Here is a 12317-nt window from a genome sequence, read left to right on the forward strand (position 1 = left end):
TAGATGGGGTAGGCGGGTATATATAAGAGGGGGACAACGTGACGCGGTAATGTAATGCGTGTGAGTGGATAGTGAGTAATTGAACTGCAGTCAGAAGTATTATTGACGTTCGTTGATATAGCGTTTGTTTTAGCGCGATTGTTGAAAATAAGTGTATCGTAAAGTTGTATTTCGAAAGAATAAACCAGTTTTATTAAGTAAGGATTTGTGTCGCTAAAGTTTCGTCGGAACGAAGTTAAGAAAAGTTAATTAACGAACGGAGACGTAACAATATTTTTGCATAACTTGCGGCGTTATAGCAATATATCCCGTACGCCGGCAAGCATTAACTCTAATAAGCAAAAAAAGAACAAGCTTGTTTGTTCAAGAAAGCTACACAATGGGCTATCTGTGCTGTGCCCACCACGGGTATCAAAACCCGGTTTCTAGCGTTCTAAGTCCAGATAGCCCATTGAGTAGCTTTATGCTTAATTACAAACAAACAAACAAACGTCTTGTGGTCGTTCCCTACTGTTTATTATGTATTTTTCATTTTCAGTTAGCACTATATAACTTAAACAAAGGGGAATAGTTATTTTACGTTCATCCGTAGGAACTCTTTTTTTTTTTACTTTTCAATTCAGCGATTTTAAATATTAAGTTTCAAACTTCCTTCTAGTAGTAGTACACAACAGTAGCAAAGTCGCTACATGGGTGTATGCTTAATATTACGAAAGATGTTTTCTGATCCATCTTTTGTTGAGGATTAAAAAACAAAACAACAAATAAATACACTTATTAAACGGCGAAGGAACAAGTGTGTTTTTGAAGAACTTGTTTGGTAAGTGGATGGGAATTTTATATTAATATTATTACTGCCTGTGTAAAATTATATCTGGAAGCTTCTAACAGTAACACTGATAATGATGTTGATATTATTATTAATAACAGTAATAATATGTATAATTAAAACTGTTTACTTTTTTATATTTTTAATTATTTAATTGCAGTGCCTATTAATTTATAATATTAGGTTTGCCACAAAATCTTGAGTGATTCGTACGTTAAAGTGGAAATTAAATACATAATAATAATATAGTAATTTTTAGATTAAACTGAAACAGCATACATCATAGGCCTATAACTTACATAGCTGTACTGTTACAATGGACATTGTATACCTCTTGGATTCAGATTGAGTTAATATTATGAAAGGGTTATTTCATATTCAACCCACTAACACTACCCTTCTGCATACAAATCTTGACGTAGTTACGTAGTAATTAATTACACAATACTGTATGAAAACGTGAATAAACGATATTGTTTAATGTTTTGTAGTTTGGTAGAAATAATAATGTTTTACTTTTAGTTTTACTTTAAAATTGTAGAATCAACATTAAATTAATCTTCATTGAGCCAGTTATGTGAAAAGTGTTATAATTTAGATGATATAAGGTGTGCCTTTTCACCTTTCATGCGGAATATATTTAAAAGTTATAGTGTCAGTTCAAAATTTTGATATTTGAAGTATCATATAAATATTTAGTGAAGGCAAGAAGCATACATGTTAATTAATTATACTTGGGTCAGTGGCAAGGAAATTGAAAATAAATTTTTCATTACATTGATATTGGAATTTAGAAGTATTTCCAATGAGGTTTTTCTGTTAGAATTTCTGGTAGCAGTCTACCATGTTACTGGTATTGTTGAGTTTTAGTTAAATAAAGATTATGAAACTTGGAAAGTTTTAAGGCCTTTTGTAGAGATTGTGGTGGTGAAAGAAGGGAAGAGCTAATTTCATTTTGAGTAAGTGTGGTAAAAGCTTAGAAGAGAAATTGTTGAGATTGAAAAATATATGGAGAATGCTTGCATTGAGGCTCCTCAAAGATAAAAAACAGAGATGCATGTTGGAATATTCTACTGTACAAACTTTGTTTGGCCATTACCATTATAATAACAAATTATTTATGTAATAAAAGCAAGCTTAATTTATTGTGTTAGTCTGTTTTGAGGCTGAAGAATTATAAATATGTGTGTGTTATAGTTTGTAAGGTAGCTCAGTAATTATCCTACTAAAGATGGTATTGTTTAACAGTTTTTAGACCTTGATTCCTCATACTGAGGAGAATATGATTAGAGATATGGTTGTACAAAACCGCTTTAACATTGGCAATCATAACGATATTAACTTGCATGTTTATAGAGTTATTAAAACTCATTTTCCTTGATTTTTGGGTATTCAAGTTCCAACAATTATAAGATATTTTAAGTTAAATATTAGGTAGCTAATCTGAAGGGGAAAAAACATAAATAAAGCTTAATATGCTTTGTTTGTTATGTCAGTTTAAGTGTACTAAAAAGGAATGTATGCCTTCCAAAATTTCTTAATTTGTTTACTAAATGGGTGAATAAAGTAATTAAAGTACAAGTAAAACACACAGCTTTAAGAATTTAAAACTATACTGGTAGAATGGAGAATGCTGAGAGTTATAAAAATAAAATGGTAAAAAAAGAAATTTTCTAGCTTAAGAGAGAGATAATGAAAGTGTCTTGTTTCAAAATATCTTGAAGAGCATTAATGTTTACATTAATCACAAATGTTAAACTTATATTAAAGTTTTTCTTCATTACCCATTCAAGCCGTCTCCACCCATGTTATGTATCTATATATTTAAACTATATTTTATCTAGTGAGATAAAATTGGTAAATTTATAATTAAGTAGAAAATTATCTCATATTTTGTTATATTATTTTTAAAACTGTGAGTATTTTAATCTATAATTATAATGTTATTTTGTTATGAATGATATCATAAGCAGCCTCCTCAAAAAAAAAACATGATTGCCTGCATGAGTCAACCTAAACCCTCGTTTCTAGTGGTGTACCTCAGGGGTCAGTTCTTGGTTTTTGTTTTTTTTAATCATATTGATATTGGTAAAGTACAAATGGGACATTAAACTCTTTGAGTATTTCTAGCTGTATTGAGGATGTTAAATACTACAGAATGACAGAATAAGTTAAATATTTTCTTTTTTTTTCTTTTAGGCAGAGATGTGCATGAACAGCCTTGAAGGACAAATGGCCATTTGTAGTCCATGTATCAGTTATTTTATAAAATATTTCATTGACCATATACATTTAATAACCTTTTTTTGTATAGTTTAGAATAATTTCATTCTCTTTTTAAATAGGAACCTAATCCGATGAATTCTCATGCTATATCTGGCTGTTCTTCTGATCAAGTAGTTACACTAACAACTGAGCTACGCAAGGTGCCCATTTGGTTCCGGAATCGCCTGTGTCAGATTTTAGATAGTTCTGACAGCTGGGAAGAGCTAGCAGCTGTCATTTGTCATCCTGATGATTCCAGCAGGTTTTTATTTACACATAATAATATTAGGTATGTTTTTATCTTTTATTATACACCAATTATATAAAAGCAAAAATAAATAATGCTTCCCAAATAATCCAAATCCTTCTGTAAAGCTGTAGCATCCTCCTCATGCCAGCAACACTCCCTTAATCCCATAGAAGTGGGTGGATCAAAGTTTGCATGTCATAACTTTTTTACAGAATTTCATTCAGAATTTCATTAGACAATTTTTGCCAATAAGCTTGGCATCCTCCTCATGCCAGCAACACTCAGTACCTTAATCCCATAGAATTGGGTGGATCAAAGTTTGCATGTCATGACTTTTTTTACACAGTTTCATTCAGAATTTCATTAGACAATTTATGCCAATAAGCTTGGCGTCAAACAGTATTTTAATTCATGGTTTTATATTAACTGTTTTAATTACATAATTTCGAAAGGAAATATTTAGATAAACTCTCAGTTTCACTACTTTGTATCATGTGATGAATCTACCTTCCAAATTATCCATTTTAGGTTTCATTTCTACCTTTTATGATCTGCTGGATTTCTCATAAATTTCACATTTATACTACAGACATTGACAAACTAGAATGTAAATTTCTAGCCTCTAAAACTAAATAGAACTATACACCCTACCTTAAAAGTTCTTAATGGAGGAAGTTGGGAGTAAGAATTATATAAGAACTTTTAAGTTAGGATGTATATTTCTTGTAGTTCTATTCAATATTTTGTAGTTCTATTTAGTATCTTTTTTTGTAAGGGTGGAAGTTGGGAGTTTAATTAGTGCAAATATTAGGGTGGCTTCATTTCATTTCTACTTTAAGAATTTTAAGGGTAACTACCTTCCCACAACTGGCTATAGACAGTGAAAGGCTGTAGAAGCTGAGATGTTGTGGGTGTAAGCACTCAGCTTCGTACCCTTGTTGGATTAATTTTTTTATGATTTTCCATGATGGCTGACTAGATTGATATCGGTGTTGGGATTTTGTCTGATAGATGGGATATCCCCAATGCATTTGGGTGCTATTACCACATACATTTTTATTTATTTTTATATAATTTATTAACGAAAGTAACTAAAATTTGAAAATTAGAAACTTATCGGACTAGATAACAAAACTTAAATAAAAAAAGAAATTTGAAGAGGCAAGCCAGAACTAACTACATTGTGTGATTGTAACTTAATTTTTTGTTTATACTAAGTTACCCTTCTTTGATAATCACTGTGGTTAATTGACTGTCACATTATTAAATAGGATATAAATTTTTATAATCTAATAACATTAAAAGAAATAGATGTGAAATGATTAGAAGGTTGAGGCTGTGTTAGATAACTAATTATAATTGTATTTTACAATCTGCAGTTATTCCAGAACAGTTACAAGTATATTTCATATTTTTTGTAAGATCAAAAGAAGTATTTTTATTCTTATCATGAAAAATCACCTTTCACTTGGATTAACTCATTAAAGACTTCAGAAATTCCTAGCAAAGGGTTTAGTACAAATACTTCACTATAAAAACATTTTATGTGTACAACAGACTTGTAATGTTTACTAAAGTCTTGCCAAATTTTGTGATGACAAATTGGCATGCATAACTTCACAGATACAAGGTCACTGGCAAAATATTTAATAATTAGTCCCTGTGACCATTAGTGGTTTTTACTTGTTCAAATTTGCTTTGATAAACTGATGGGCAGGACTGGTGCAGTAATTAGAGAATATAATATGTTTAACAGTTAGTCTTATATTTGATGATTTTTTTTTTTTTGAGTAATGAAATGTATAAATTTGTGTTTGGGGAACAACAACTTGAGAAGAGTTTAGAATGTAGATGGAGAGCTTGAGTGTGAATATTTATGAGACTTTAAGCCTTCTTAATTTTTCGCTATGTTTGTAAATCTAATTTGGTAAAGGGATTTGTTTTTAGAAATTTTAATTTGAAAGAGTTAAAGTGCTATTGTTTTTTGTTTAGTCACTTTTAGAATATTTTGTTTTCCTTACCATAAAGTGGATATTGGTTTGCTAGAAAGGTTAAAATAGAATAGTTATTTAAATGATTCTGTGTCTAAAAGACAGTCTGTGAAGTGAAACCTAAACATCTGAAGTAATTCTCTTTTTAACATTAAAATAATTAAATGTATTTTATTCAAGTGTTTAAACTAACGAGTATCTAATCTGCCCATTTGATATTATGACTTGGATGTTAAAGGTAATTTCTACAATGACAACTCAAATACTGTATATGCTTGTTTGTATACAAAATTACCATTCAAGTTGTTAATGTGTGGGATTGTGTACTGAAAGAAATGGCTGGTGTTGTACTGCATTTTTTTTCTAAACCCATTTAGTTGGCTTTGTTGACAGGTATGGTTACAGGGTTATTTATATACAAAATCATTCTTCAGTTGTCAACTTGAGGAATTGTTTACTGAAAGGTGGTTTGTGTGGTTATCTAGGTTCCTTTCAAAATTTGCAGGAAATATTAAATTGAATTGTACTAATATTAAATTGTTTATGTAATTTTACAGTGTGGGTAATCTAGATTGTTAGACTTGGCTTCATTATCCAAATCTTTCTTATGTGAATTTTATAGACCACTGCTCTCACCAACAAAGATTGATAAGCATCTGTAATATAATAATGTGGGTTTATATTTACTAGTGTGTTAAAAGCTCAGAAGAATAAACCTGGAGGAAGTCCAGCTCAGGCTCTGTTTACTCATTGGTCAACTACAGGAAAGAACCGACCAACTGTAAATACTCTTCTAGATCTTCTGAAAGAAACAAGGTTATATAGAGCTGCAGATTTTGTTGCTGTTCAGGCCTTGCAAGGTATGTTGTTGCATTACAGCAGGTCAGTATTATGAAAATATTTTAAAATTTCATATGAAAAGTTGTTCTTTAGTAGCCTAATACTTAATGATGTTATGCTGTAATGTGTATCACTGCTATATTCAATAATCTATGTGAGTTATGATGTCTGTCCAAATGAAAATATCTCGATAATCATCTGTAAATAATTCTGGTAAATTAATGCTTTGAGTTAATAAACCAAAATCTTCATTTGACAGCATTACTCATAAAAAAAATAACCATTATTTCAAATTAAACAAGTTCTCACAAGTTACATTGTTTTTACATGACAGTTTGTTTGTGCAATTCATCCAATATATCTATCAACAAATAGAAGAAATACCTCTGGGAAACAACTTCAGTCAACAAGTTGCAGATTTACATTTAACAAGAAACACTATAATATAGTTTTACACATCAGTAACATTTGGAGATAATGTCTCTTACCTAATTATCAAGGTTTTTATAAAGACAGCCAAACAAATTTATCACCCGGAACTCGTATTGGAAAAAGCTTTTCGTTATTAACAAAGTTCATTACCTGTATTTAGATATCAGCCTCATTACTCAAACATACAAGTCCAAAGTTGTCAACAAAGCAGACACTTTTAATTTTGAAGTTATCTTGTTTATATATTCCATAACCTATACTCCATTATTTTTTAATATTACTTTTATTAACGGTATTGTTAAGAATGTTCAACGTATCTATTTTTATTACTGTATTTGTATTAAAAAGGTTGTTTTCATTGTTAGGTTGATATATTGATTTTGTATAACCTAAATCTTCTAAACTGGCTGAACCTTGTGAATTGTTATTAGGTTGACAGCTAAATATATCGCTAACAGTGAGGGTACTGAGCTGATGAAAAAAAGCATTTAATTTTTGCGAGTAAGGACATCGTAACCCATGGATAAGTAATTCTGTCATTAAAAAATTATTTCTGGAAACATTACGCTATACCAACTACAATATTAAAACTTTTTCTATTATACGTTACAGTTATGTTGCTTGCCCTTTCAGCCATATAACAGTCAATCCCTCTTTTCATTGATAAAAGATTATTTCAAGAGTTGGTGATGTTTACTAATTGTCTTCTCTCTCTCTAGTTCATCACTTCTAAACAAGGGTTGGCTAGTGCAGGAAACCCTCAAGTAGTTTTATTATGAAATCCCCCCCCCCCCAGTGGCACAGTGGTATATCTGCGGACTTACAACACTAGAAACTGGGTTTTGATACTCGTGGTGGACAGAGCAAAGATAACCCATTGTGTAGCTTTGTGCTTAATTCCAAACAAACCATGAAAATCGACAAGCAAACAAATGCTGACTATGATTACCTTATGAGAAAACTAAGCATCTTACAAGTTGTTACAGAGATTTATTTAAATATACTTTTCCAAAATACAAGAGCAGGGATGTGGCAGTTAATAATTTTATCAGTCATATGTCTTAGTAGTCATAGTTATTTAAATAATTGGCCAATTATTTTAGAATAAACAAAACTGAAAATATGAACTTTGAACCCTGTTTGACTGAAATATGAAAGGACATTGACAGACCAAGGTGATGTTAATGTTATGACCATGATACATAATATATGATATGTAGTGAAACCTATCTAACATAAGAAACTAATGAAATGATAAATATAACACAAGTTTTCATTTTTAAAAGTAAACTATTTTGTCTTTGCTAATCAATGAACTGCAACTTTAGGCATGTCGGTTTATGGTGTTCTTGTAAGTAAAATTTAATACTAGTTAAAATGTTTATCTCCACAAATAAAATGCAGGTTTTCAACAAGTTTGTAATTATTTTTGAACATTTACGCTGTTACAAACCAATGTATTAATAAAATATTATTCAGTTATTTTTGTTAGGTACTATTCTGCTGGGTGTAAGTGTCTATTATAGTGATTCAAGAATCAGGAGGAATCTATCTCACAGCATACCAGTTTCTTTCTTTTTTCTGATGAAAAAAACTCATATTTATAATACCAAAAAAAAAAAAAAAAAGGTGCTCCTTTTCATCCTATACAGATGTGTAAGGCCAGTGATAGTTTATGGTTGAGGCTTATAATTCTCATATTTTTTTTTAGGTAGAAGTCTAGGATACTTATTTTACTGTCAGTTTTTTGGAAGATGAAAGACTATCTTCTGTACACAGAAAACTGATATTACTTCTGTTGACCATGGACAGTGTGTAAATCTAGGTTAACTGGTTAAGCCTAGATTACTTTTACAGTACGAGTTGTTTCAGTATTTTTCTTCTTTGTTGTTAAGTTGTAGTAATCCAATAGTTTATAAACTGTTGATTACCAAAAATATTCAAAAACTATTTAAAGAGTATTTAACTGTTGGTAAACCAAGTAATGTTATTAAAACATTTCCCAAATATAGACCTAGGCCTTGAACACAAGGCTAGTATTTTGTTCCTGTTTAAACTACTTCTGTTAGAAGCCAGCTTAAGGTTGAACAAAATTTGAAATATCTTTGCCAACTACTTTTGCACGAGTAAATTGCTTTGTGATGCATGGAGTAACTGCAGGTGGGGAAAGTTTCATCATTAATATGTATTCTTACTAAAATATTCTGTAATATTGACCTGCAGGTTCTCCTGTTGAAAAGGACTATTTAGAAACCAGAGAACTTCTAAACATAGTGAGTTCTTCAGAGGATACAGAATATGAACATGGAATAACAAGTACTTCACACGAGGAGGAGAAAACAGTCCTAGTTCAAGGACGCCATGAATCAGGGAATTCCGAGTCACATACTGTGCCTGGAGAAAGCAATGCTGATGAATTTCAGTGCGTGGAGAATAGTGTTGTTAGGTTTTCATACCAAGAACTTTCATCTATGGCTCAAAACTTCAGCGAGACTTCTGTGAGTAGAGGAGGTGCTAAGCTGGGTGAAGGAGGATTTGCTGTTGTGTATCGAGGGACATTAAAGAGTGGACAATCAGTGGCAATTAAACGATTCAAAGGAGCTGTTGATGGTCAGTTTTCGGCTGAACTTAGGGTTCTTGCACTGTAAGTATGTCTTATTTTCAATCAGTCAAAACATGACTCTTATTTGACTTTTTGATAGAATTTATTTAATCTGTTAAACTTCAAGTGTTACTTTGATCTTTTCATAAAAACAATGACTTAAGAATGAACAGTTTATCCTAAACATCACCAATGAATATCAAAAGAAACCTGAATATGAGCTAATTTTTTGGTTGCTTTTGGAAGATTTTAATACTAGTTCATGAAATAATTATTATACTTATATTAGTTATTGTAAAGAAAAACACGTATCAAAAGCTTACAGTTTTCACGTTCATGTGTCAGTGTCCTGCTTGAACAGTGAACATTATGATGTAATGATGCAATATGTACCTCCCATTCACTTGGCAAGAACTGGGACTTAACTTTGGTCACAACTAACTCAGACTATTAACCCTTTCCACACAGATCAAAGGCCATGTCATTGCAATGTTGACTCGCATTCAAAATTTTATTGAACTACTATATTATGAATTTATGTCAATAAGTTTGGTATCAAATTGTAGATTATAATTCAAATTTTAATATTATACATTATTTAATTTTTTTATTTAAAAGTTAATATAAAAAACAACAACACCAAAACATCAATGTTTATGTGTCACATGATATGTTGAATGCGCCATCGGTTTAAATTAAATGTTTGTGATGTAAAAATACATAGTCTTTAGTTTCATACAAATTAAGAACAAACTCAAATTAATGATATTAACAAGCTAGAATATAAAATAAGAACCTCCTATCTTTTCTATTTGCTGAGATATTGCTCATGTATGGATCAAACACAGTGGCCTCACTCACCTCTTTCCATTTTTGTAAATGCTCCTACCCTCATTCTGATCCAGATAGCATTCTATGTACGGTCCATACTTTTTATATTGTCCACACAGCTTCCTTCTGTGGTACCCGTTCCTGGCTCTTATCCCTTTGCAATCTTCCTCTGTTTAGGATCTTTCTCCTTCTACCCTCACCAATTGGGATTGCCTTTTGATTTGATTGGCTTCTTCCTCCCGGAATTTGTTTTAGGTGTCTCCTCATCAGATTCAACACCTCATCTTTTCCCTCACCTCTCATCTTCATTTATCATTGGAGGAATTCCTACAGTTGGGCATGTGGACTACACCTAATATGTTTGTCTCTAATTATTTACACCATATCACAGTTTCTTCTTTTTGGGGTTTTCATCTTCCATCTGTGGCCTTTCTTCAGATTTCAGTGTGATCTTGACTGGGTAAGTTTATATTCATGCTTTTCCCTTCAGGGGCCATTGCTTCTTTTCCTCATTTTATGAATCCTGCTCTGTGGCAAGTGGTACCTGACCAGGTATTCTTTGATTTGAAATCTGCACTGTACAGCCATATTGACTCATACTTTATCTTCCATGGCTTTGCAATGCTCACTGTTGAGATGGAGTGTTCCACAAGATCACTTGTAAGTGAATAACCTTGCGATGTACTTGCTTCATAAACTTGCCCTTTCCAGACAGTACCACCCTTGAACTGCATGTGTAAAGCAGAAGGGGATAGCTACCCATCCTTGTCATGTCTTGTGTTGAATAAATCGGTATGGTCTGCTTTTCAAAATAGAATTTTGTGGTCACCCATTGCACTGTCTCAGGTGATGACGTTCCTCTGGACTCTCCACCACATCCTCACCCCCTTTCTTCTAGCGGAGTATGGGAGTCCTCACCACTTTCCAGTTCCAAGCTGCTGGGGTGGTTGACCATGGAGGCACCCTTTTGAATTGGTTCTACACAAAGTTGGCTATAACCATTCAGAACAGATATGGGAGGAGATGTTCTGTAGGTGTAGATGATGTGATATCCTCCAATATGCAATGTACTTTCACAAAGTAGTGAAATATCAAAGTGAAGTTTACCCCTTCCATTGGGAGTCCTCATCCTACCCTCGCATGGATGATGGTACCCTCTGGCTGGGTTTTGGATTTAGAGTAGAACCAATCAACATAAGTTCTCACACATGTTTAGAGTGTCTATCTTCCTCCCCAGTCATACTTCTTCTGTGTTGTGGGTCACAGTGCAGAGAAGGGGGATTGTTCTGGTTCTGTCCTTTTTGCTATCCCTCTTTGTATTTTAATCCGAGGATGTTATTGGTTTTTTGGATGGTTCAGGTCAGTTTCACTGTTGGGGGAGTTGATTTATATTATATATACATCTTTTCGATACCAGATGTCTGGTACCCAGATCGATTAAAGCTAATACATGTTTCATGCTCAGGAGTTGGAGTGGTTACAGATTCCATCATTTCTCTTGAACTTGAGGTAAAGATGGTATGATTCTCATCCTACTCTCATGTGGATGTCAGTTCCCAGCAGCATGGGTTTTGGATGTAGTTGACTTACCGAGTACGATCTGTTGTGCCCTAGCCGCTCTACACCTAGATGCACATCTATTGTTTTACCCACTTTTATACTAGGTGGGATTGAGTTACATATATATTTCAGGGTTAGAATCACTATCCTGTCAAAGTTCTCTCACACTTGGATGTGCTTCTCTCTTTTTCCACCCTTATCTACTACACATTTTACGGATGGGCAAAGAGTATACCTGGTTCAGAAGTGGTGCAGTTCTCCTTATCAGATCTTCATATCTGACTCTCTCACTTCCAGAGGTACCCTTTGAATGCTATCAGGGGGTACTTCTGTCATTCCCTCGCACTGGTCTCACCTCCTAATCAGTGTGGCTAATCTTGTGAGGAGAGGGAAGTCCCATAACAGAAGATATAATTTTCCTATACTAAAAATGTATTTCCAATAGGTACTTCCCACCCTTCCTCCATACTTTCCTCCAGTACTTACGTCTTCTGCCAAACCTTGAAGTGATAGTTCGGTAGAGGCGTATAGAAGGAGTCACATGTGTCACGTGAGTATGTCATGCTCCTATTGGTGGTGAAATGATGCATCATGATTTACATTAGAGACATGTTGGAATAATTCGATTCCAATAGGGAGGGAGCAGAAGGCTTGTGATATGTGTGTGAAGAAAGAATCTGCATATAGAGAGCAGCACTGGATGAGAATAGCTAATTA

The 12317-nt window shown here is 32.8% G+C and overlaps 1 protein-coding gene across 2 annotated transcripts in view; it reads left to right on the forward strand.

The window, feature by feature from the left end:
* Window positions 1–665: 665 nt before the first annotated feature.
* LOC106478740 (interleukin-1 receptor-associated kinase 4-like) overlaps window positions 666–12317 on the forward strand; it is a 23392-nt gene continuing 11740 nt past the window's right edge. The window contains exons 1-4 of one of the 2 annotated variants that reach the window (XM_013939301.2): window positions 666–820; window positions 3175–3383; window positions 6026–6195; window positions 8831–9251. In XM_013939301.2, the coding sequence (XP_013794755.1) occupies window positions 3187–3383; window positions 6026–6195; window positions 8831–9251 (788 nt within the window). In that variant the 5' untranslated portion in view covers window positions 666–820; window positions 3175–3186. Of the gene's footprint in view, window positions 821–1441; window positions 1484–3174; window positions 3384–6025; window positions 6196–8830; window positions 9252–12317 lie in introns of those variants that run through there. The other variant, XM_022382382.1, reaches the window with a different exon arrangement.

The sequence above is a fragment of the Limulus polyphemus genome, unplaced genomic scaffold, assembly GCF_000517525.1.
Source record: "Limulus polyphemus unplaced genomic scaffold, Limulus_polyphemus-2.1.2 Scaffold245, whole genome shotgun sequence".
Classification (NCBI taxonomy): domain Eukaryota; kingdom Metazoa; phylum Arthropoda; class Merostomata; order Xiphosura; family Limulidae; genus Limulus; species Limulus polyphemus.